The sequence below is a fragment of the Bactrocera oleae genome, chromosome 4, assembly GCF_042242935.1.
Source record: "Bactrocera oleae isolate idBacOlea1 chromosome 4, idBacOlea1, whole genome shotgun sequence".
NCBI lineage: Eukaryota > Metazoa > Arthropoda > Insecta > Diptera > Tephritidae > Bactrocera > Bactrocera oleae.
In genome coordinates, this window is record NC_091538.1 from 21,597,099 (window position 1) to 21,624,237 (window position 27,139).

General features: G+C 36.5%; 2 protein-coding genes and 1 pseudogene across 3 annotated transcripts; 1 reads left to right on the forward strand and 2 right to left on the reverse strand.

Moving 5' to 3' along the window:
* Window positions 1–280: 280 nt before the first annotated feature.
* rdgBbeta (cytoplasmic phosphatidylinositol transfer protein 1) lies at window positions 281–4,947 on the reverse strand. The gene is made up of 7 exons (XM_036369189.2): window positions 4,577–4,947; window positions 4,363–4,511; window positions 4,164–4,252; window positions 1,618–1,625; window positions 1,476–1,547; window positions 1,275–1,407; window positions 281–1,216 (listed from the first exon to the last, which is right to left on the reverse strand). Exons 1-7 carry the CDS (start codon window positions 4,625–4,627, stop codon window positions 948–950), a joined length of 771 nt encoding a protein of 256 aa, XP_036225082.2. The 5' UTR covers window positions 4,628–4,947; the 3' UTR covers window positions 281–947.
* Window positions 4,948–6,501: 1,554 nt separating this feature from the next.
* LOC106622504 (lysosomal-associated transmembrane protein 4A) lies at window positions 6,502–25,580 on the forward strand. Of its 2 annotated transcripts, none has more exons than XM_014241697.3 (5): window positions 6,502–6,643; window positions 6,805–6,988; window positions 22,785–22,968; window positions 23,053–23,191; window positions 23,249–25,580. In XM_014241697.3, exons 2-5 carry the CDS (start codon window positions 6,878–6,880, stop codon window positions 23,991–23,993), a joined length of 1,179 nt encoding a protein of 392 aa, XP_014097172.2. In that variant the 5' UTR covers window positions 6,502–6,643; window positions 6,805–6,877; the 3' UTR covers window positions 23,994–25,580. The 2 variants fall into 2 exon arrangements, with proteins under 2 accessions (XP_014097172.2, XP_014097173.2); XM_014241698.3 differs by having other exon boundaries at window positions 6,517–6,717.
* On the reverse strand, window positions 25,402–26,159 carry LOC138856922 (peptidoglycan-recognition protein SC2-like; annotated as a pseudogene).
* Window positions 26,160–27,139: the final 980 nt, after the last annotated feature.

A 27,139-nucleotide genomic window follows, 5' to 3' on the forward strand; every position in this document is an offset into this window, starting at 1 on the left:
TGTATGAAACAGTTAGAATCTTAGACCAGACAACTTAGAAGAAAGCAAAAGGTGGCTTTAATCTCCTTATGTAGGTACATGAGATTAATTTTAAAGATATGGAAACATAAATTTCTCACGAAAATTATACTACCAATTTGGTTTTTTTTTATCATAAATAATAAATTTGGAAAACCGAAAATTTTAACCATGAGAAAATTTTTTGACGCCCATAGCATTATATTCTTTTTTTTTAACGTGTAACTTATGATAGAATTTTAATTTTAAAGTAAAAGTTAAATTTTCTTTATATGTATTTATATTTGTTGCTTTTACTAAAAATAATATATGGACATATATGGACATACATTTATTTTGCTAGTACATAATATTCAAACTAACTAACATTTTGGTTTTGTTTATTTCAGTAATGGCTCAAAATAATTCAACAATTCATTTTGTTTGATCACTAATTTCAAAACTGAAGTTATTTCTGCGCTAAGCATGTACTTACATAACATATTTTCAAAATAATCCTATATTTCGGAAAGTTTATGTATTTAAAGAGCAAAAATAATTTTAAAAAAATTGTCTCACTTTCGAAACTAATATTGGAAAAAATATCGCGAAGTTAAATGCGTGTGTGACAGTAACGAAATATACTATTATCTGATTTGATATATGTGATTAAATAATGAATTTTTATATAATATGGAAGATATCAGTAATATTTTGTTTTATTTTCAAATTTCCTGAGTAATTATGTGTTTTATGTCTTTCGAGCTCCATAAGCAAAAATTTGCACTATCTAGCATTATCTTGTGATAACTCCGAGGTTATATTAACCGCCTTACATTTTTTATCTTTTCTGCTTTCACTTCTTAAACTCTAATTTGTTTTGTTTTAAGCGCTTTCTTAGGAAACTAAACCACATTAGTATAGACACGTGTTGCTTTTACATATCAATTTTAGCCGGTTGCTTTTAATTTCTCATTTGTTTCAGCCTGCTTTTGTCTTTCAAATGAACGCACATCAGCCAAAGTCATGCCATACCACTCGTCAATCCATGTAAATGCCTGCCTATGACCCAACAACAGAACATCGCGTATGCTACGCTGTATAAAGTCTTCTACCTTGGTTTGTAAACCCCAAACTTCGAAGGAGGCATTTACCAGTTTGTAGGAACACATAATAGGCTCATCAATGCTGCGCCAGCCCTCGATGAGTGGACCGCGACCTGGTTAGTATTTGTACAATAACAAATATTTATATAAATATATTTAGTACTAACATACCTGTTTTCTCAGATTTGAAAAATTTGGGATCTTCCTCTTTTTTATAGTGATTCTGATTGGAAAGCTCATCGAATGCAATATCGACTTCCTCCAATAAGCGTGCTTGTAACTCCTCTTCGCTGAGTGCGAGACACTATAAAAACATGTTTTAGGAATGAATATACTTATTCATACATATAGCTTTATTTTAAACATATTTACGTTTTCTGAGCAGCCATTATTATTCTCGTATTTAGTTTTGATTGTTATGCTTAATTTGGGTACGAAGGAGCACTATAAATATAACAAAATCAATTTATTTGTGTACTAATTTGCTTGTAGCAAATAATATGTTTGTACTTACGGTATATTCTACGGTTTGCATGAGCGAATACAACCGGTGCACGTACATGAAATGAACAAAAGCGTTTGATTCAAGGAGAGATATTCAAATTTATAGAACAAGAGAGAGGTGGGATTAATTAAAATAAACAATTTTAAATGTTGTAAATAACATTATTTATAAACCAGATAACCATAAATAAATTAAGTTTGCAATAAATTCTTAATAAATTTCCGCATATTTTGGGTATAAGTAATATAATAAAATAAATGATACTAAAATTAAAAAATAAAACATATAATAAATAAATTAAATATAAACAAAATTGAAACGAATTCAAACTAAATAACATTTAATAAGATCTATATGTAAATTAAATTAAATAATTAGCAAATATTTCAAAAAAAATGCACAAAATAAGAAGAAGAAAAAACAAGAAAAAACGTTAACTTCGGTTGCACCAAAGCTATATATACAAAAGATTTCATACAAGAACTTGATTTTGATAGGTCAGTTTGTATGGCAGCTATATGCTATAGTGGTCCGACCAATTTTTTTGAAGATTGTACCGTTGCCTTAGACAATAATCCATGCCGAATTTCATGAAGATATCTTGTCAAATAAAAAAATGTTTCCTGCAAAAACTAGAGTTTGATCGTTCAGTTTGTATGCCAGCTATATGTCGCAGTGGTCCGACATCGGCGGATCCCATGCTTCTTGGGGGGAAAAGGACGTGTGCATAATTTCAGATCGATATCTTAAAAACTGCGATGCTAGTTCTCATAAATATTCAGATAGACGGACATAGTTAAATCGACTCAGCTCGTCATGTTGATCATTTATACATATACAAGTATATTTTTTAGAGTTGAACAACCACATTTTTGATGTCAATAAATTTCAATGTGCGACGAAATTAAACTCTAAAAATAATTATATAGCACATCTATGAAAAACAAAATACCAATTTCAGTCCTGGACGAACCTGCAATTGAGGTATTTATATTTATGATCAACATGAGCGTATATAACATATGTACCCCTTTAAACTCACTTCTGCTGAATCAGGCTATCATTGGCAATTATTTACAGAGAATGATGTTAGTTACTCAGCGTCAGCGTAGTTGAATTGGGGCTAACAAGCAACTGATATACATATTTACATAGACTTAATCGACTCAATTACAATGTGCTGCATCAAGTACCTAGACCTTTTATTCAACAATCAATTATTTAGTACTACTCATGCAAAACCTTCGATACATACATACATATCATACAATATCTTTGCTGAAAGTTTTTTGACATACACTGCACATCAACATATATTTATAAAAGGTTTGACGAAAAGCTGCGTATCGGACAAAAACCATGTTCAAAAGATTATTAGAGTGAGATAAGCCCTTGGCTACATGCACTTGGCAGAGCACCTACGCGCTAAGAGATACATACAAGTATGTATAGACAAGCGTCAGACGGTATTATCTATCAATGGACACATATCAACAATACAGTATATTAAGATTCACGCTTATGTAAAAATTCACACAGATTAGCAGGTGGCAGGAAAAAGTGTAAGAGTGGCGCCAGCGCTGTAATATAATATCGGTCAATATTAAGGGGTAAATCATGAAGGTATAATTTATGAAGTAAAAAAAATTAACCATGAATGTCTATTAGGCAATATTAAGTGTAACACGTGCATATATATTCTTTATATATAAAAATTATGTGTCATGTTTTGCCCAGGATAAACACCCAAACTACTGAACCGATTTTAGAAAATTTGGCACACTGTGTCCACTTTGATCCTACTTAATTGATAGGATAGTTTATATCTCAGTTATGTTAGAAGTAAAAACAATTAATAAATAAAAATATATATTTCTAAACAAAATAATGTATTCAAAATTAAAAAAATAATATAGAAATTATTATAATTTTCAGTAAAATGCCAAACGCCGAGAAAAAACCAAACATCAACAATCACTCAAAGCATTGCACAAAACAATGGAACTTTGCCTAGGGGCTGGTGGAAAAACCCCTTTTTAACTGGGAAGTTTAATAGAGAAGTAGTCCTATTGCAGCAGAAGGCTACAGTTTATAATTGGTTGTTCATCTTTATCTATAAATAATATATAGAAAATTGCTAGTGTGTAAAGGTCGGTAGTTGTTATCCTGCTCAAATTTCAAAACTAAATTGTTTTGCATAACATTAAATTAAAATAAAAAAAAGTTTAAAGTCGCACACATTTAGTCAAGCTACATTAGCACAGTAAGTGGGTGGGCGAATGTAATTTTAAACTTCATCTATAAATAACTTACTGGAAGGTAAAATCTTTTGTAAGTCCATGGCAAATGACTAGCGCTAATGCTGTTCATTAATATTAAGTTGTGTGTAAAAACAAACGTTGAAATATGAGAATAATGAATGAGTCTTAACTAAAATAATGAATGAGTCTTAACTAAAATGTAACAGAAGCGGAAGGTACTTTAAAAATACAAACTAAATGTATGAAATACATGAGCATGAATGAGGATAGACTTTAATACTTATGTAACATTACCTGTTATTGTGAAAGGATAGTAATTCCAAGATTTTTCTGTGACATAAAATACACGCGGACAAACGGCTTGTATCCAATATGGTAAACGACTGTGAATAGAAAGGAAACACATAAATTAAAACAATTATTTAACTCATTATTTAATACTTTTAAATAAAGAACTGTTTACAAACTCTAACCACACACTAAACTCCATCACCTTGATAGGTATATGCGCTTTTCTGTGTAATGTCCCTTTTCATGCACGGGATCTTCACATTCATAACTCTCCACCACTTCAACTCCTTCACCATCTCCAGATTGTTCCAAACTGTGGCGAGCAATCATATACAGCTGTCCAATGCGATACTATAGAAGTTACTAATTTATTAAAAAAAAAACCTTGGTACTAAAAAATGGAGCATATTATTTACCTCCTCCACTGTAAGCGGCATGCAAATGCGATATTCCTTACATAAGACCATTTTGTCACTCACAGCTTTATATGGATAAGCTGTTTACTAATCAATGTGCTTTACAACTCCGTTACAAAATAGGTTTATGTTTCCTTTCTTCAGTGTAACATTCATACACAGCAGTTTCTCTAACTAGGAAGAATTTCCGCATTTGTTCATTTGCGATTTCACAGCGCTATTTTATAACCAACGTCAAACAGCTGTTGGGGTTGCTTGCTATGAAGTCGATTAATAAGCATGCGCAACCCAACTATCGGTTAAATAATGGGTTAATTGCACATCGCTACAAGAGATTCCTGTTGTGAATAATGCTTCAAACAGTCACCGATTCCTCCCTACCGTACTTACCGCCCTTATCAAACCAAATTTGTCAAAAGTTATGCCCGTAGTTGCAACGTAGAAATCAGTTGTTTTCATTTTACCAATGTTGCCATTGTTCTATTTGTATACACGACTTTTCACACATTTAGTTTTCTAGTTAAAATTTTTCATAATGTAAAAGCTCAAAACTAAAATCCAACTATTAAAAATAGTCTACCTATTTATAAATAAATGCATTCGACTGTTATTTTTAATTATTTTAAGAATATTTCAAATATATTCATGTTTATATTTTAATTACTACAAAATCTCGAGATTGATGCCAGTCTGCTAAATTTCTGAAATTTAAAACAGGAATTGTAAGTAATTCAAGGTTGTTTTATAATAAATAGAAAACAATACGGAGTCAAAAAAGTATGAATTTTTAATACTTCCAAAAAAATTAGGAAATTCCTGTTAAAAATTTGGCCTTGAAAATATTAGTAGCGGGTATTCAATATATTCTGGTGGATTAGGGAATTCCTGACTTAAGTATTTCTTTGAAACTATTAAGCCGGTATTATGAACATTGTTCTACCACATTCCCTGCAAGCAAAATTAGAGGCCACCATCCCAACATTAAAATTAAATATGTAATACACTCTAAATAGCGCGTAGCCGAACCGCACAAATATTTGCCCAAAATTTATGAAAAGGAATAATAGAAAAACTCGATTTGAGTTGCTGGACTCTTTTAGCTCATGTGAACGCACAAAGCTACACCAAAAGAGAATTTTCCGATAATGAACGTATTTCAGACGTTTGTTTTGATGAATACGAAGTTCGATGAATACTGTTGTATGAGTACGTTCACATCGAAGCGAAATCCAGCAAAGCGAAGCAAAATTTTGGACAACTCTCATCTTTTTTTCTTTGCACAGCAACATTTGCCATTTTTATTAGATATAAGCACAGAAACCAAACCATTTGCAGAGAATGTAGAAATGTAGTATTTACATTCTGTGCCATTTGTTCTAACATACCCTTTGCTTTCTTCGCTTTGTTATGAAAGTATGAATGAATTGTCAAGCAAAGCGAGGAAATTTCTATGTGAGTCGGTCATTAAAGTTGCTATGAGGTTTTTAATGGCCATTGTCAGTTCTAAACGAAACTCTTGTGCACAGTGATCCTTTATCTATTTAATACGCAAAGGTCTTATGAGATGCACGATGTGTATGTGAAAACGTTGTTGTTTTACTGTAGGGCTTTTTCTCAACCAAGACCCCTTCTTTCGGCTGAGTTAACCGACAGACATTAAGAAAACGGCCCTTAATGCTAATTTATCGATAATTTTAAATTTTGTTTAAAACCCCTAAATTTTTAAAATTGAATTCGCCATTTAAAAAAAGGAATAAAAGATAAACAATATATAAAGCCTGTTGCATTGAAAATAACTATCTTATATTAATTCTGTACTAACTGCAAAAGTAAAGAAGCGTAAATTTTTTAGCATTTATAACTGAGTGGCAACGTATGAAATTTGATTTTGGTGGCATCGTATGGTCTATGCAACACTGTAAAATTTTTTGAGAGTGGGTATATTTTTCTGTATTGCGTTTTTTTTGCTTTGCTGGTGAAAATTAGTGATCATTCACTGCTGCTGTTACTTGAAAATAATAAATATTATAGTAATTATTTGTAGTTGTGTAAACTAAAATCGTAGAGGTAATTGAAGTGTCAAAAGTATATAAGTTAGTGCGCCTTGACGACATGTAATTGAAATTGGTTTTTGTACCTATGTATGTAGTTGCCCTTTCAATGGCAAATAAGAGTAATAACATTGATATAAATTTGCCTTTGTGTGTGTGTTTTTTTTATTTCATCAGTGCACCATTATAGAAGGAGCTGAAGTGGTTACTCACTAAATAGCAGCAAAAACTCACCAATACAGGCATTTCGATGCTAAGGATCCGCATCAAAATGGGTCCACAACAGCGTAATAAGGAATGGACGTGTTGCTTTGGTTTGCATGTCCACACCGCCACTATTATGATTGGCCTCTGGCATTTGGTAAGTTTGATAAATACACATATATAGATATAGCTGAATGAATTTAATTTTATCTGAACGCTGCGTGGTTCGTGTGGGTGCAGAATTTGTTTTCTTTGGGCAACAATTTTCTCGCCGGTGGCAAATGTACTTTCGTGCAAATGTTGTAGGCAGGTGGGCAAACAAAAATGCGTAGGTATCTAAAAAAAGGAAATTGCGGTTCATACTGGTTGAGATATGAAGCGAAGTTAGGCGAGATCTGCAACCGACATTCATTGACTAGTTTCTTAATCACCTAGCAAGAATAAGTAACATCTCCGAAGTTAGCACTCATTAAAAACAGCCAACTACTTAATATTTGTCGGAAAAATTATAATTGATTATTTCCTTATTTTACGTATAGTAAAGATTTGCATTTAAAAGATGTATGCCTGCACAACACATCTATACAAATTTGTTATTTGTCATTTAACATGCAATTAAATATTTTTATTATGATGACTCACAAAATTATAGTAGTCTAGGGAAAGTCGTCATACTTACTCAGAGTTAAGCCAACTGCAATGAAAATGTATCATGGTACACATACATATATATAAAGCTACTTGATAGAATTGTAGGCATGTACATATATTCATAAAAATTGCCAAGGTAGCACTTGAAATCGAAGTTTAAATGAAATTTACGGTTTCAACGATAACCTCTTGTATAGCTCTATTTATGTGGTAATTTTATTGTCAACACTGTAGAATTGACAAAAATCTGTTTTTCAGTTTAAAGTCTTTGGAGACACTAGTCACTTGTTTGTTACCTTTTTACATTTTATTTTAGAAATGTTTCATTTAGAGGTTGGTGTGTATTGCTCTCATATAGTATATGAAGATTATAAATACTAAGACAACGTTTGGTGAATCTCTTTTATTATATTTAGTGATAAGTATGTATTTATTTGATATACAAGAATGATTTCTAATATTTTTGCTTGATATACATGTAAGATCAGTTAAACGCCATGAGTTCTTAATTACAATACTTACTATGCATTCTAGTGATTACCATACACAGCTGAGTGGCTGCTTATTGACTAAATTTTTTGTTGGTTTTTTAATGTGATTTAGGCTATGTGCATCTGTATATATGTATGTGTATATTAAAAAATATTGTATTGTAGGGGTAATATGATAGGCATTGTTCAAATTACGATACTAATTTTTAACATCTGTAAAGTGTGATTTAATGCTGAACAAGTAATGAATGTACTCATATTTGCAATTGCTTGTTGTTGTTGTTGTAGCGGTTATTTAATACCCGCTTGGACGTTAAGCTTCATCGAATTCATCTAACGGTAGCCTCAGGAAACGTGCAGTTTTTACGGGGTCGGATCATAAGGAGAGGGGTGTTAGATGAGTGAGGTTTGCTGGGCATGCAAAGTGCTAGTTAGAGTCATGCGTGGAATCGTTGCACGCTGGATATATATTTGGTATGAAGAAGTAGGACTTTAACCTGCTACGGTATCCAGAAGGAAGTAGGGCAAGGGTCACACTAGATTCTCGTAGCAACTCGAGCTCTTCGTCTGCAATGGGTGGTGGTTTGACTCTGATGTAATCAAGGAAAGTCCTCTTGATGTTCCGCTTCAAGCAGACGACTGCAAGGATGGTTTCTGCGAAAACATTCCATGCAGGAACTGCTTGGATAGAAGCTCATTATGTTCCTTGACCGAAAGCATCCAGGCAACATATCGGTGCAGCGTAGTTTATAATCGGCCGGCCGATTGCCTTGTATGTTGCCAACAACATTCTTCATCTTGTCCCCATGAGCTGCCGGCTAGCTTTCTCGAGGATATTGTGGTGGCTCTGTACTTTGGCTGTTATCGCGGTCGTATAAGGAGTAAAGGAGCACATGCAATCGAATGCAACGCCAAAATTCTTAGGGTTGTTGACAGTCAGAATTTTATGAGGCAGAGTGTCAAGCACCTTGCAGAGAAGAAGTGAGAAAGCTCGGACAGATATCTGTTTACTTTTAAACACATACAATCGACTCCATTGCCCGACGTCAATATCGTACAATCATCAGCGTACGAGATGATGGAAATTCCCTCTGGTGGTTGAGGGAGCCTCGAAATATAGAATTTAAACAGAAGTGGGGAGAGGATACCACCCTGCGGAACTCTGTTTAATTTCTGCTTATTTATAGTTTTGACCTCGAAACAGTACAGATGATTGCCGACCGCTCAGGTAGTTCACCGTCCACCTCTTCAGCCCTGGAGGGAGCATGGATTGTTCTATGTCCTCAAGTAGCATTGTATGATTGACTGTGTCAAAAGCTTTTAACATGTCCAACGATACGAGGATCGTCCTCACCGTCCGAAACACATCGTTTGGCCTTGTCTGTTGTTGTTGTTGTTGTAGCGGCAGAATTTTGCCGAGTTGACAGTCCTTGGCCGGAATAAATCCGGGTCCGTTCCGGTTACGTAGACCCGACTGTCGTGGGAACGGTGGCCTTGTCTGTCGAAGGGTGCAGTGTGAACTGTCGGCTAAAATTGCTCGCGCATTCCTTCGTGTCCGAGGAGGCATGGCCATCAAATTGAATTTCTACCCGATGGTTATGTCTTTACAAGGCCTCGACAGTAGACCAAAGCTTACTCACACCGATGAAGAAGTTACAAGACTTCAGGTGATCTACCCATTTCGTCCGTTTATGCGTATGGTGTCGCGCTCGTTTGTAAAGCGTAAGCTGCTTTGGCTGGGAAATTGGGGAGGAGGTCCGCGATTCTTCCAGCCGGGATGAAGCGAGCGGTTGCGGAATTGACTTTCGCCAACGATTACGTCTGTAGGAATGGGTAGTGTGGCGAAGGTGTTCTCAGTAAATTATGTGAAGCTGACCCAGTTAGCTTTGTTAAAGTTGGCGAAGGTGCAGAGGAATAAAGTCGAGAGGTTTCTCGATGAAAACTTGTGTGCAGATGGTATAATGTGAGTATTAGCATTGGTCGCTAGGTTATGTAATTTATCAGACCACCACTAGCAATGGTAATATCCGGCGAGCTAAAACAAGTGCTCATAATTCGTCATAGTCGAATCGTCTATCTGTTCCGCCAGCTCAACCCCCCAACGATCATTTGATAGCCAGGAGTGCCAAGATCGTGGTGCGCTTTAAAGTCGCCAAGTACCACACGGTTTTCACCACGAAGTAGCGCACCTATGTTCCGCGTGATATCCTGTTGGGCAACATGTAACTGGTGGGATGTATATATTAAATATTTCGGGCTCGACATCGCCTGACAGCCATATCCTGACATTCAAGGGTAGTGTCCCTGCGGTCGATGTTCACATCGATTAGACGATATTGCACGGTGTCGTGCAGTATGAAGGCTAGGCCACTACCACTATATCGCTTCGGTTCTTTACGTATTACGTTGAAACCTGCACGACTTGGAAGATCTGAGCGGCTGTTTAACTTAATTTCTTAGATACGCGTTCCCGGCTCATAAAATTGATTATCTCCTCGATCTTTTTCTAGAGGCCATTGCAGTTGAATTGTAGTAGACGTGTCGAGGTAAATTACGCCTGTAGAACCCACAAGGCGAAGCAAGCGCACACGAACTGGGTGCTGGTTCCACAGCCATAGACGTTAATGACGCTTTTGTGCGTTGGCAGTATGGAGTCACGTAACTTGTGGTCCACTCCCTATCCACCTCCCTATGGTCCGGGTCAATTCCGGTAACGTACTGTTATGGGAAAAGTTATTCATTTTTTTAAGTATGAACTGTGATTTTACAAAATGATTAACTGTAAAAATTGATCTCCTTACACTAATTATTTTAAAGATTTCTTGGTGCGTTCAATCTTGATACTTTTTAAAAGTCTATTGGATTTGGTGTAATAAAATTGATGCTTTTCAGCGAATATTTTAAAATTTTCAACGGGTTATACCTATAAAAATAACATACTAAAATTGGAAAATCAAATAGAGTTACATCCTAGTAACTGCTCAGTTCAACAAACTCTATCAGTTTATCTTTAAGCGCGTTTTTCTCAAAACTTCATTTTTCAAATTTGCTTGAGTGTTTACTAGGAGAAAGCCACACCTGTGGGATAAAATTTTTTGGAAAGTAATAAGTTTAATGTATATATCTCCCAAACCATTGAAGCTATATCACCTAAATTCGTTTAGGACGAACACCTTAATAACTTCAATCGACAGTGTGAAAATCGATAAAATCGGGCCCTCTCCCCATATAACTTTTTTTTAAACTACTAAAATTTACGATAGATCAATAACTAAATGCTTAGAGACATACATTTTACACCCATCTGAGATGGTACAGGAGAAATTTATAGGAGCCGGTCTCAAATTTGGACGATGGGTGTGGCACCGCCCACATTTAGGGAAAATCTATATCTCAGGACCTACACGATCGATTTAAATCAAATTCGATACATGAATGACATTATTCTAAAGGTCCTCTATTACGTTGTACCGAAAATATCTGTAAATCAGTGCGGTATATTATTAAAAATGGGGAAAAATGTATCTTTGATGATATTATACCCTTGTGAATGGGTTGAATCGGGTTAGCTCCCATATACCTAATATAAAGATTTTCGAACTACCAGTTGACTTTATACGACATATATCTGCCAATGTGGGAGTTATTTTAATGAAATATGGAGAGCCTTTTTTTCTAATATTAGTATGTTTTTGTGCCTAAAATGGGCGGAAATTTGTTTTAGCCCCCATACAACTTCACGATTTTGAAACGTCGGGCTGGCCGTACTTCATATGTGTATGTATATGTTTATATTTATAAAATTGCTTGAAAAGAAGTTCTCAAGTATACCCGAGCAATGTCGAAAAGTAATGCAATCAGCCGTTACGTTTCGATGTCACCAATGATTTAAGTATAATTTTCGCTGACCTTCAAAATAAGTTAATATTATACTAGATTTGATTGTAATCCATTAACGATTTTGGCAAACAATGAAATTGAACCCTTTCGCCTCATTTTTGCAAGAGTATGAACTGTTCGGTTACACCTTAACTGAAGCCTTCCTTACTTGTGTTGATTAATTTTATAATAAATTAAACCTGAACTAAATTCTTTCTTTAATTACAAAACGACAAACAATACACATTTTGATCTAAAAGTGAGTTTTGTTTTGAGCAAAATAAAAAATAAAAATAATGATTATATGCGATTTTTATTTTTTTCCTCAAAAATAATTATTATCTATGATTTATTATAAAATTAATACTTGTCGGTGAAGAAAATCATAAAGATTCGAAAATAATCAATTGTCTTAGATGGTTGAAAAAAGGATTGACATGACATCTCTTATTTTGTATGTCGATTCTAAGTTATTGAGTTTTTCATTTAAAAATCGCGACAATATCCCTGAAATATACCTTAAACATTTTAAAACAATTATTACACTAGTTCCCCTTTTTTAGACTGTCACATTATAATTATAAAATCAAATATTATTTGAGTTAAAAATATATTAGGTCAAGTAAAAAGTTCGTTCGGTTTTTATCTAAGAGATGGCGTTATTATCCATAGTACCAATGTTACGTGTCGCATCATGTCATACTATACGGCGCTGAAAACGTGTTTATTCGCGCTAAAAGTTTGTCCTTGACAGTTTTTCGATTGATTGACTCAGTACGTTGTGAACGCTCGTCAAAGATGGACACCAGCAAAGAGAAAATTCGCTATATTTTACAATTTTTCTTCGATCAAAGGGAAAAGGCAGCTAAAGCGGCTGAAAAAATTAATTAAGTTATGGGCCCGATACTGTAAACGAACGTGTAGCACAAAAGTGATTTGCTAGGTTCCGTTCCGGTAATTTCGATGTCAAAGATGCACCACGCGTCGGGAGGCCTGTCGTCGAAAATTGCGATAAAATCATGGAAATAGTGGAAACAGACCGTCACGTGAGCACCTATTTAATTGCTGAGGAACTAAAGATAAGCCAGAAAACCGTTTGGAACCATTTGCATAACCTTGGATTCAAAAAGGAGCTCGATGTTTGGGTGTCACACGAACTAACGCAAAAAACATGATGGACCGGAATGGAATTTCCATCTGCAAATCGCTGCAGAATCGCAACAAAATCGACCAGTTTCTAAAGCGGATCGTGACTGGCGATGAAAAATGGGTCACTTATGACAACATCGAGCGCAAACGGTCGTGGTCAAAGCTCGGGGAAGCGGCCCAGATGGTGACCAAGACCTGATTGACGGCCAGGAAGGTTTTGCTGTGTGTTTGGTGGGATGGGCAAGGAATCATCTACTGCGAGCTGCTCCCCTATGGCCAAATGCTCAATTCGGCCCTCTACTGCCAACAACTGGACCGCTTGAAGGCAGCACTCATCCAGAAGAGGCCACCTTTGATCAACAGAGGCCGAATTGTGTTCCATCAGGACAACGCCAGGCCACACACGTCTTTGGTGACTCGCCTGAAGCTTGGATGGGAGGTTCTAATGCACCCACCTTATAGTCCGGACCTGGCACCAAGTGATTACCATCTTTTCCTGTCCATGGTGAACGCCCTTAATGGTGAGAAGTTGGCCTCAAGAGAGGCCTGTGAAAATTGGCTCTCCGAGTTTTTTTGGCAATAGGGACGCAGTCTTCTACGAGAGGGGTATAATGAAGTTCGCATCTCGTTGGCAACAAGTTTACGAACAAAACGGCGCATATTTGGCTTAAATCGGACAAATGTACACAAAGTTATCGTCTTTTGAAAAATCAATAAAAAACCGAACGAACTTTTTACTTTACCTAATACTTTATATAAAACAGATAAGAGTAGAGTTTAGAGTTTTATTGAGAGCGGATCTGGCTTCAACATTACTTGTGTACATTTTTTCTTCAAAAACATAATTGTTTAATGTTTTTTATTTATTATTTAAAATCGCTGACCTTCAAAATAAGTTAATATTATACTAGATTTGATTGTAATCCATTAACGATTTTGGCAAACAATGAAATTGAACCCTTTCGCCTGATTTTTGCAAGAGTATGAACTGTTCGGTTACACCTTAACTGAAGCCTTCCTTACTTGTGTTGATTAATTTTATAATAAATTAAACCTGACCTAAATTCTTTCTTTAATTACAAAACGACAAACAATACACATTTTGATCTAAAAGTGAGTTTTGTTTTGAGCAAAATAAAAAATAAAAATAATGATTATATGCGATTTTTATTTTTTTCCTCAAAAATAATTATTATCTATGATTTATTATAAAATTAATACTTGTCGGTGAAGAAAATCATAAAGATTCGAAAATAATCAATTGTCTTAGATGGTTGAAAAAAGGATTGACATGACATCTCTTATTTTGTATGTCGATTCTAAGTTATTGAGTTTTTCATTTAAAAATCGCGACAATATCCCTGAAATATACCTTAAACATTTTAAAACAATTATTACACTAGTTCCCCTTTTTTAGACTGTCACATTATAATTATAAAATCAAATATTATTTGAGTTAAAAATATATTAGGTCAAGTAAAAAGTTCGTTCGGTTTTTATCTAAGAGATGGCGTTATTGTCCATAGTACCAATGTTACGTGTCGCATCATGTCATACTATACGGCGCTGAAAACGTGTTTATTCGCGCTAAAAGTTTGTCCTTGACAGTTTTTCGATTGATTGACTCAGTACGTTGTGAACGCTCGTCAAAGATGGACACCAGCAAAGAGAAAATTCGCTATATTTTACAATTTTTCTTCGATCAAAAAGAAAAGGCAGCCAAAGCGGCTGAAAAAATTAATTAAGTTATGGGCCCGATACTGTAAACGAACGTGTAGCACAAAAGTGATTTGCTAGGTTCCGTTCCGGTAATTTCGATGTCAAAGATGCACCACGCGTCGGGAGGCCTGTCGTCGAAAATTGCGATAAAATTATGGAAATAGTGGAAACAGACCGTCACGTGAGCACCTATTTAATTGCTGAGGAACTAAAGATAAGCCAGAAAACCGTTTGGAACCATTTGCATAACCTTGGATTCAAAAAGGAGCTCGATGTTTGGGTGTCACACGAACTAACGCAAAAAACATGATGGACCGGAATGGAATTTCCATCTGCAAATCGCTGCAGAATCGCAACAAAATCGACCAGTTTCTAAAGCGGATCGTGACTGGCGATGAAAAATGGGTCACTTATGACAACATCGAGCGCAAACGGTCGTGGTCAAAGCTCGGGGAAGCGGCCCAGATGGTGACCAAGACCTGATTGACGGCCAGGAAGGTTTTGCTGTGTGTTTGGTGGGATGGGCAAGGAATCATCTACTGCGAGCTGCTCCCCTATGGCCAAATGCTCAATTCGGCCCTCTACTGCCAACAACTGGACCGCTTGAAGGCAGCACTCATCCAGAAGAGGCCACCTTTGATCAACAGAGGCCGAATTGTGTTCCATCAGGACAACGCCAGGCCACACACGTCTTTGGTGACTCGCCTGAAGCTTGGATGGGAGGTTCTAATGCACCCACCTTATAGTCCGGACCTGGCACCAAGTGATTACCATCTTTTCCTGTCCATGGTGAACGCCCTTAATGGTGAGAAGTTGGCCTCAAGAGAGGCCTGTGAAAATTGGCTCTCCGAGTTTTTTTGGCAATAGGGACGCAGTCTTCTACGAGAGGGGTATAATGAAGTTCGCATCTCGTTGGCAACAAGTTTACGAACAAAACGGCGCATATTTGACTTAAATCGGACAAATGTACACAAAGTTATCGTCTTTTGAAAAATCAATAAAAAACCGAACGAACTTTTTACTTTACCTAATACTTTATATAAAACAGATAAGAGTAGAGTTTAGAGTTTTATTGAGAGCGGATCTGGCTTCAACATTACTTGTGTACATTTTTTCTTCAAAAACATAATTGTTTAATGTTTTTTATTTATTATTTAAAAGTTTTTAATCAAGATCAACGATTACGAGGGCTGCTATATATATTTCTCTAATAATGAAAATACGAATATTTATCAACGAAAATGGTTTTTTATTTTTCGGTCGATTGCTGTTTGGTTTCGGGCTCATACTCATATTTCCATGATTCGTCACCTGTGACGATCTTATAAACGTCTTTTGCAGCACCGCGATCGTATTTTTTCAGCATTTCTTTACACCAATCCACACGAGCGATTGTCAAATTGTGCAGGATTCAACGAGTACAAACCTTTTTTACGGCCAGGTGTTCATGCAATATCGAATGTATGCTGGTGGGAGAAATGCTGCGGAATTCGTCTTTGAGCGAGCGTCGGCCACGATTGAATTCGTTGTACCAGTTTTTCAGAGTGCTATAGGATGGTGCTTCATAGCCATACAAAGATTTTAGTTCATCGATGTACTCTTATCGTGATAATCCACGTCGAAAGTTGTGAAAAATGATCGCACGAAAATGTTCAGAAGTTAATTCCATTTTTTGGCCGAGATGAATTTTTTAAATCCCTGTAAATAAATTCACGATTAAATGACAAAACGTTCTGAGTGATGTTAAAAAATGTCAAACTTTCCAATGGAAATGTCAGATTGCACCTGGCAACACTTAGTGTTGCCTAGGCCAGCCAGCTAAATAGCAGCCCTCGTATTCAGATGTACATAAATCGTTGAGGTTCAAACGTCATAGCATTGTGCGATTGGTAACAATTGGATTTATATTTTTAAGAAGTTTAGCGCCGATTCTCGTAATATTTTTGAATTCAACATTCTTTACCAGAAAACATGCTAATTTTATGATAATTAATTTTAAAAAGAATTCTGGGGTTGATAACATATACAAATACTAATATATGTGTAAAAAATTTAGATTATTTGTCCAGATGCATGCATTTAAAACAAAACATTTTGCACTTTACGTCAATGTAAATATAATACATTAAAAAAGCTTATATTCATTTTAATTTCCATATGTCTACAAATACACATTTATAGAACAAGCACTTTTCTCTTCGTGTTAAAAGCGCGAAGGCGTGCTTACAAACTGCGGATAAGTCGAATTTAATATATGCGCAGGCACAAACACAAAAACATACTTGCAACTGATGACACCAAAATCTATAAAAGCTATTGTTATTGAAATTGTTACTACCGTTTCCTTTATATTTAAAATGTTTTGTTATTTACTTTTAGTACAGAGTTTTTATGCTTATCGAAAACGTAGCGTCGTCTGCGTAGCTGTTTGAAAGCGCATGCCGCTGACTGACGTGCTGAAAGATTGTATTGTAGTAAAACAAATAGCGTAGGGAAATATAAATATTTTGTGAAAATAAGCAGTACCGATAAACGATATTCAACACTATGCAGAGATAAGATTGCCAACGGAATGGTAAAACAAACAGTAAAATGTTTATGTTGTTGTTATTATTCTAGCCTATGTATGTACATATGTATATGCAGAGGAGACCTACCAAAAAACGCTTGATAGTTTGGGGCCTCGCACTGCCTTACCAAACCCACAGCGATCATATTTACTTCAACAACAAACAAAAAAGTCTAAAAACAAGTAAGGAAGAGCTAAGTTCGAGTGTAACCGAACATTTTAAACTTGCAACTTGCAAGGATCAAAGCAGGGAAAATACCTTCAGATTTTAAGAAAACTTGATATTACAAAATGTTGCGAAACAATTCAACATTCATTATTCGACGAAACGGTAAATGGATTACAGTCAAATTTGGTATTTTGTTAAGTTATATTATAGGTCAAAGACTCACTTAGTTTATTACTATATTTTACTTCGCGTCAACTAAAATTGTATTAAAATCATCTTCAAGTGAGATATATGGGATATAAACTGAAGAAGCTGAACTTAATATTATATAATAAGTTGATGTGAACACGTCATTGATCGCAATTGATTATTTAAGATATACTTGTATAAGGTTTGGACCAAAGTCTAGGCATATTTCATTCATATTCCTGCACAATTTTTAAGAAAACTTGTTCATTTAATTTTATTAAATTATCACACATTTTGCAAGGTGGAAAGTCAGAAATTATTATATGGTACAGGCTATTTTGGAGGACAGAGTAAGGGATAGGCTGATAGAGTTAATTTTGACATTGCTAAGGTATACTTGAGATCATATTTTAAAGCAATTTTATAAATATATAACTTACACATTAAACGACATGTTCGGCATAAGGTTTGTTAGAATAACGAAAATAAATGTATGTAGTATTAGGTACTTGGGGTAATTCGTAGACTAAATTCCCGTATTTTTGGCATTAAACTATAGTATATCCAATATTATACGTACTCAGTGTTCACATCTTGAAGTGAGGCGACTATCGTACCAGTAGCGTAGAATTATCGTACATGAAACGAAGTTATCGTACTTTTAAAAAGAATGACTATAATTATTAAATAAATCTTATTAAACGTAAAATTAATATTCTTACATATGCTCTCTAGTTAATTACTTAAAAACTATTGCTCTGAAATAAAATAATATTTTTTAACTATATTTTTTGCATATGGGACAGGCCTGACTGCTCCCAGCCTTTGGCAGTTATCGCGGTCGTGTGAGGAGGAAAAGAGCACAGCCTGTCTAATGTAACGGTGGTGGACTGTCGGAATTCTAATGCCATCGACTGAAATGTCTAGATCCAGTCTGTACTCCTTCGTCCAGTTTGTAAAAATGGTCGCTGTGTATTTAGTGTGGGAGAGTGTCAGGCTCTTTGCAGAGAAGAAAGATCGGAGAGATAGCCATTTACTTTCGAGCACCATGCCATGCCATCGATTGCATTGCTCGACATCAATATCGTGCAGTCATCAACGTACGAGGTCATGGAAATTCCCTCTGGTGGTTGTGGGAGTTTCAAGATGTAGAAATTAAACAGTAGACACCACCCTGCGGAACCCCCTGTTTAATTCTTCTAAGTTTGGAGTTTTGACCTCGAAACAGTACGGATGAATGCCAACCGCTCAGGTAGTTCATAGTCCACCGCTTCAGCCCTGGAGGGAGCGTGGATTGTTCTATGTCAAGTTGGTTGACTGCGTCAAAAACTTTTGATAAGTCCAACGCTACGAGGATCGTCCTCTCGCAGGGTGGCTTTTAATTTACGCCATGAACTATCTGGGCGTTTATGCCGCTAGGTGCTGTAGTGGGGCTGTGCACTTTTCGGAAGCCATGCTGATGGTCTGCTAGACTCAGGTGGTGAGTGAATGTTGGGAGTAGCAAGACCTCACGTGTTTTTACTACTGGGGAAAGTAAAGTTATCGGACTCCCCTTTGTTGGCGGGTTTCCCAGGTTTCAGTAGTGGGACTACTCTTCCGACTTTCCACACATCGGGTATTTGAAGAGTAGTCATCGACAAGTTGACGACCTGGTGAGGTAGCTTACTCCCGTCGAGCTTAGGTGTTTTAGCATCAGCATGCTTATTCCGTCAGGGCCAATGGATTTGCACGACTTGGCCTTGTTGATGGCACTCTGAACCTCCCCATTGGTGAAAGTAAGTGCCGCGCGGTCTTTTGGCATTTTGCGCAACCGTCAGGTAACACATCGTTTGGCCTTGTCAACTGAAGGGTGCAGTGTAAATTGCCGGCTAAAATAGATCGCGCACTTCTTCGGGTCCGAGGGGGCATGGCCATTGAATTTCAACCTGGTCGTCATGTTTCCTCGGATTAGACAAGGCCTTGACAGTAGCCCAAACCTTACTCACATCGGTGGAGAGGTTGCAGGACTTCAGATGCGCCATCCATTTTGTCCGCTTATGCTGGTTTACCATTTGCCAAATCTCCAAATTGAGATCCCTTATTCGGGGATCACAGGGATCGGCATGGCGTAAGGTGTCGCGCTCGTTTGCTAATACAGCGGCTTCGGCTGGGAAATTAGGGCGAAATTCCGCAATTCTTCCAGCCGGTATGACGCGAGCAGTAGCAGCAACAATGACGTCCGTAGGTATGAGTAATGCGGTGAGGGTGCTTTCGGTAAATTCTGTGAAGCCGACCCAGTTAGCTTTGTTAAAGTTAACGAAGATGCGGTTGTCCACAGAAATAAAGTCGGGAGGTTTCTCGATCGAGATAATTTTGGGCAGATGGTTCGATGCGAGAGTTAGCATAGGTCGCCAAGTTATGCTATTTATCAGACCACCGCTGGCGATGGTAATATCTGGCGAGCTATTACAGGCGCCCATAAATCTGGTGCGGACATCGTCATGTCGAATCGTCAATATGTTCCACCAGCTCTATCCCCCTACGATCGTTTGACAGGCAGGAGTGCCAAAGATCGTGGTGCGCGTTAAAGTCGCCTAGCACCAAACGGTATATCCTGTTGGGCAACATGTAACTGGGGGGATGTATATATTAAATCGACATCGCATGACCGGACAGCCATACCCTGACATTCAAGGGTAATGTCCCTGCATTCGATGTCCACATCGATTAGACGATATTGCACGGTGTCGTTCAGTATAAAGGCTAGGCCCCAAACTAATGTTGCTCGCTCGCGATCCTTACGTAAAACGTTGAAACCTGCACAACTCAGAAGATCTGAGCGTCTGTTTCGCAGCTATCGATACGCGTTCCCGGCTCATAAATGCAAGTATCTACTCGTCCTGACTCTGGAGTTTGTTGCAGTTAAATTGTAGAAGTCACGTTTGTGTCGGGTGTCCGGTGATGATCCTAGGGGTGAGAGAGATACGTGTAGGTGGTGGTTGTTGCAGCTGTACTATCCGCATGGGCGGTTGTCGCACTGTGGTGTTGTTTGGCGACGCCACTATACGAGATTGCGGGGGCAGACTCCTACAGCACTGGGCAACATACGACGCACTCCACACACGTATGGTGCGCAGGTCGGAACACGACAGAAAGTGACACCAGCCAGCACACGAATTGCACTGGACTCATGTGACATTCCGGTATTACGGTCTGCCACACGGAACAGAACGTGCGAGGAACCAGAAGTTGCCGAGTGGTTCTCGCACGAGGATTGGAGCGGGATGAATGTTAGGGAGGGCATTGGTCAGACTGGGAGTCGTGCTGCCTGTGTGAGCTCCTTAGGGCCGTGGAGGTCCTTTCTTGGTGCGCGGACATGGTGCAGGTTGCACATCCGTTGAGGCAGGTGTCGCAGTATTGCGTTGGCAGCATGGGGCCACGTAGCTTGTGATCCCCTCCCTATGGATTTGAAGGCCTGAGCAGGTCTTACGACGGCTCCATCTATTGCATGTGTTACATTTAACCGAGGTGGAGTTTGGATGGAGCCTTTTTGCGCAAATGCAGGGTGTTGCTCTAATGACGACAAACTTATACTAAAACTTACCGATCCAAACAGGCTGTTGTGGGGATTTGACATCGGCTCCTACATAACCCCCTTGTACCATATCGGATGTAAAATGTCTCTGACGCATTTAGTTATTGATTAATCGGACTTTTAATAGTTCCTAACAAAACCGTTATATAGGGAGTAGAAGTTTATTCTGTGCAAATTTGGGTCATATAGCTCAAATGGTTTAAGGGATATATACATTAAACTCCCGTCTAGAGACGGGGCATGCACACTTTTTAACATTTTTTTCAACCATAGGGGCATTCCAATGCAATTCTCTGTACGTAGTAACAGGTTTATATCTTAATTTAGTGCTTAGTTATGGCATTTTATAATGAAATTATTAATGAAGTTTTGTGGGCTTGGCAGTGGTCCGATTACGCCCATTTCCAATACCAAACTTCTTAGGGGGCCAAGGAACATGTGTACCAGTTCATTATGATATCTTAATTTTTACTCAAGTTACAGTTTGCATGGTCGGACAGACGGACGGACAGACAGTCACCCGGATTTCAACTCGTCTCGTCATCCTGATCATTTATATAAACATATATAATCCTATATCTAACTCGATTATTTTTTGGTGATACAAACAACCGTTAGATAAACAAAAATATTATACTCTATAGCAACATGTTGGAAGAGTATAAAAATATAAAAGAATAAAGGATAAATAATGACAAACAAAATGTAATATGCGTATATAATGAAATATTAAGTAAAAATCGAAAAATAAATATATCAACAATATCACACCCAAAAATAATTTATGGTTTTTCGCAGCATTGTTAATCTAAGCGATGTTGATTTTTGGTTTTATGCAGTTATTATTTTGCAAATAAGCATTATATATTATTTGCTTAAATACAATAAGTTATTCATTATTCTTTTGTGTGCACGCTTTTTAGTAACCGCTTACAATGATACTGGTTGTATTTAAACGTGAAGCACAAAGTATTTCTGACTTTATAAAACAGGAGAGTTTTTTTTTGAATTTGTGTTGAGGTTTTATAAGCACATTCTAAATATTTCTAATAAAAAATATAACGTTATAATGAATTAAAAACTTGAAACCGAATGTAGGGCTTTCGGAAATACATTTTTAAAGTATAGATCACCGGGTTCCCGATATTATTAGTAAATTTAAACATACATGTAGTTTTTTGGAATAAAATAGTTTCAGTATATTTTGACTAACTTTGCTTCATTAGCGACATACATATTTCATTTTTTGTTTACTAACAAAATAAGAGTACGTTCGAGTTTTATGAACACACCCATTTTGATTTTCGGAGTGAAGCTCTTTATTCATAAAGCCGTCACAATTGGAGAGTTGGCTAATTTACCAAATTTAATGTACAACTTCGTTAATTTGTACGTATTTCAAATCTTTAGAAACAATCTTTGAATACTCCGAAAAGTGTAGAGTTCTTAAAACAATCCTCGGATTTTTAGGAACCTAAAAAAAATTATACTTGTAATTGCTTCTTATACTATTTTAACATACTCTTATTTATGTATATATTTTACATGCTCTTTTCTTCATAGTTTTTAAATGTATTAGCACTCAGCCTACTAGCTGTTATATGGCGCAATCCGCACATGATGGAGGAGCTAGAGGTCTACGATTATACTGTGGATTTGAGCGCACCGCCATTACCCACTCCGCTGAGCAAGGTGGATCCTCCATACCCATATCGTGATCATTCGCTCAGTTATCGCAAGCAGTACCGTAAGTGATAATAAAATATATTTTATCTGCTATAATGCATGCCAAATGATTCATTGATATTCATATGAGAAAAATAATTTGCAGATAACTTTGATATGGGGGGCCTGGTTTGTACGTGTATGATTGCCATTACAATGATGATGATTTATGGTACACTAAAGGGTAAACCCTCACATCTTTTGCCATTTTTCTGCCTACAGCTGTTTGATTTTGCCATCACAACGTAAGTTTGTGACATGATTTTGTCATGTTTGACCTATCACTCTTACTCTCTACACAGTCTAACCGCTGCCGGCTACATCTGTTACCTGCAAGCCATACACCGTCTGATTGCCGAATCTCATCGCCTGCCATGGCGCGAGAAGTTGCTCGAGATGTCACAAGAGGAACTAATGGTTATTGTTTTGGTGGTTTTTTTTTGCATTGTATTCTTGAAAGCCTATGCCATTGGCATAGTTTGGCGTTGCTATAAATATCTTACGCTGCGACAACAAAATCTACGCACCTTGCTACCGTGTGTATTACCGGAATTGGGTGGCGCCGGTTTGGGCGAAGAACGCGCTTATACCACACTCTTGCCAAATTATGATGAAGCTATTGCACAGTATATGAAGCAAGCGCCACCGCCATCTTATCAGGTGGCTATGTCCAATTATCAAAGTGTCGATGCTCAGCTGGATAATACCAATAATGTGCCGGATGCCGCCGGTGCAGCAGTGGTCACCATTGACGATACATTTGACAACAATAATGATTCGCCGAACAACAACAACACAGTTCATGTAAATGCCAATACACCGCCAATGCGACGTACTGACGCTAGCGCTGAGAGAGCTGATTCGGAAAATGCCGATGTTGATGCTGAGACTGCTCCATCCGCTGCATGTGTTGCCGCAACTGGTGAATTGACACCACCACCATCCTACTTAGATGCTGCTGCTAGTATTACGGCTCCTTCTGCACAAAAACTCGATGTACCAGCTGACAAGCGTCAAGCAGACAATAGAAATGAGAGCCAAGCTTAAGGTAGTAGGCGGTTGGTGTAAGGTCGTGCGTATATGGGGAGTTTCCAAGTGTCGTTGGGTGCAGTAGAGCGTGATTATGGTTTCTCAAACGTAACCGCTGATGAAAATTTCGGGTTTTTTGTAGGAACGGGTAGGCTATTTAACGAGTAACTTGTTTTGAATAGTAATTCTGAGATAAACTTTCAAAATTGACATGGGTTCTATAGGTGATTTTGATAAAACTAAGCGCATGCTAATGCATTGGAGAGATCGTAAATACTTTGTTTAGGTTCGGTTTTTTTTTAAGCAAAGGCTTTTTTCTATTTTACATTTGAAATATTTTTGTTTACTACAATTAATAAAATATGTTTGTACCTTTGTTGGTTATTAATATAACTAAATAACAAAAAAAATAAAATTAACAATATCTGTGCAAAAATATTATAAAACTGCAGATTGAGAAAGGTTAAGAAAAAAACCCTAAGGCGATCCTTAAAAATCAGCTAAATATGTTAAAAAGTTGTTGAAAAATACACAAATTATTAAAATTTTCAACCTTTTTGCTCTAAATGTACACTCAATATCATTATAGTACAGTAACAAAAACAAAAATTAATAAAATTATAAACAAATATGTATGAATGCAAAAGGGTGTTGCAAGTGAAAGTGAATTTAAGAACAACAGTGATTTTAAAATTATATGCCTACTGGATGAAAATAAAATTTATACAGAAACTACTTAACCAAAAACAAAAATAGTGCAAGTGTAGACACTTGAAATGCATACGATGGCTACAGCGTATACAATACATGCAAATATACGCATATTTGAAGAAAAAATATGTGAACATTTACAATAAAATGTCTAAAGGCCGAGAGAACGCGGGCATATGGCCGCAAATATTGGCGTTTTTAATATGTAAAAAAATAAATGTCGAAGTCATATACTAAAAGTAGCGCAAATATAACCAACAAAACCAGAAACAAAAAACAAGAAAAGAAAAAAATGTATTTAATTTTATGATTTGCACCTTATCTATCGCACAATTAATAAATAATCAATGTTTACGGTTAGTTTCTATACATAGCTACATACACACAAGCATGCATGCAAGTGTGCATATTTATACTAACTTTGTCAATTAATTTTTGTATTTGTCTTATTCAAAAGCTACTAGTTTTCGTATTCCAAACTTTACACTCCTTTCTTTTCGTAATATTATATAAGATTTCCTTCAAGTAAATATTATTATTAAATTGTTTATTAATACCATTGAACTAAATAATAATTATAATGCACATACAAACATACATACATATATTTTAAATATTATATTACATAATATATAGAAATATACATACATACATATAAATATTACGTATACAACGTAAATGTTAAGTGAACAATATTCATATTCGAATATGGTAGTTAACGATACGATGGTGCAGTCTGCCGCTTGTGAAAGAATAAAGGAATAAAATAAAAACAAGGAAAAGTAAAACATACGTATATTCTATGATAAATATAGAAAATATATGTAAAATATATATTCAAATAGTCCTGAATAAATTGTTAGGCATTATTGTAAACAAATGTCATTGATATAATCTCGAATCTCTCTTTTTCCCCAAAAGCATTAAAAACCAGTAAATTTAATTATTTATATTCATTTATTTTATCAAAATAATATTTCATTATATAACATAGGCAACTTAACCGCGGAAGTGGCCAAGAACGGATTTCAGCGAACAAGTTATTATCGGGGCACTCGGTAGCACCTACTTGACGCTTACCGTACAGAATGTACCCAGAGCTGATTTGACCACAAGCCCTGGCATCAGCGAGAATACCGTTGGCGACGACGATTTGGGCAACAGTTGGGCCATCGTCTGTAAATACAAACAAAGACACATTGTGCACTAAGAATTCTGGAAATTAAATTCACACAAAACTTACTTGTAATTGCCCATAAAGGATATATCAATGAAGATATCGTTCCAATTGGAGGCATGAGCACCCATCGAATTTCAGCCACGACCCTCGCACACATGATCGTCACCACTAATCAAGAAGTTGTAGCCAATATCGGGCCAACCCAAGGAGTCCATATGGTAGCGTAGTAACAAGAGGTTTGGATGGAGTAGCAAGCGCCACCAAACACGATTACTGTTTTGACAGGAGCAAAAGCGTCAATCTTATTATCTTTAACTCAAAGTATAGTCAGAGAATGTTAATAGATAGAGAAGGCGCAAATGTTAAAAAGTACTAAATTGAGCTTTTCACAAGAGGGAACATCGAAAAATACAACTTCGACTCATTTGAAATACACCACGCAATGATCGAAACGGGGAAAAGGCTATAAATAGACACAACGAATGTTCTTAAATGAATTATGTGCTTGCTGATTTACATTTGCATATTACCAAAAATCATAGATTTAATTTAAAATAATCCTTCAAATTATATAAGAGGATTATTGGTTAAAGCCGCAGAATTAACAACAAAATAAGTAATTAATAGATAAATTCGTCAACACATTTGCATGAAAAATATCTAATGGGCAAAGGATAACAATAAAACAACGGCTAATTTATATGAAATCTTTAACTACTTCTATATATTCTAAGCACACTGCATATAGTACTTTTATATGTTTACTTATTATCATTATTTCATAGTTTGTCGATTTAGCCCATTTTACCTAAAAACGACGTTATGGAAATGCATAAGTCAACTTTCAATAGCAAACCACTGCAAAAAGGACAAACGAGAAAACATAGCCGACCGACATTGTCGCAAAATTGTCGATTCAAACAAATTTTGTCAACTCCGCCACGATGCGCAAAATTCGGCGTCAATATGTATGCGAGCTCGTATGCAAGTATGTTTGTCGGCAAAGTTCTCATTTGGTTTTTTTTTCAACGTTTTGTCAGAAGTCAATTTTGGGCTCCGCCCCGTCTCCGCGCGAACTCGCCGTTACTTCCATGGCGTGCCATCATGGTCAGAGGCGTTTCAACGGAGGATTTGTATCATATTATTATATTGCTTAATTTGTATAGAAAAATACTGATAACTTAGGGCTTAGTTACGCAATATTATAACATTTACGTAGATCATTCAACTTGCTTCTCGCAAAAAGCAAAAAGTGTAGACAAAAGTCATTGCT

Coding starts and splice junctions, on each gene's coding strand:
- rdgBbeta (XM_036369189.2), bottom strand. CDS start 4,627: ATGGTCTTATGTAAGGAATATCGCATTTGCATGCCGCTTACAGTGGAG. Junction 4,253..4,362: donor AAGCGCATATACCTATCAAG/GTGATGGAGTTT, acceptor TTCTATTCACAG/TCGTTTACCATATTGGATAC. Junction 1,217..1,274: donor TTTCAAATCTGAGAAAACAG/GTATGTTAGTAC, acceptor AATACTAACCAG/GTCGCGGTCCACTCATCGAG.
- LOC106622504 (XM_014241697.3), top strand. CDS start 6,878: ATGCTAAGGATCCGCATCAAAATGGGTCCACAACAGCGTAATAAGGAA. Junction 6,989..22,784: donor TGATTGGCCTCTGGCATTTG/GTAAGTTTGATA, acceptor TTTTCTTCATAG/TTTTTAAATGTATTAGCACT. Junction 22,969..23,052: donor CAGTTATCGCAAGCAGTACC/GTAAGTGATAAT, acceptor AATAATTTGCAG/ATAACTTTGATATGGGGGGC.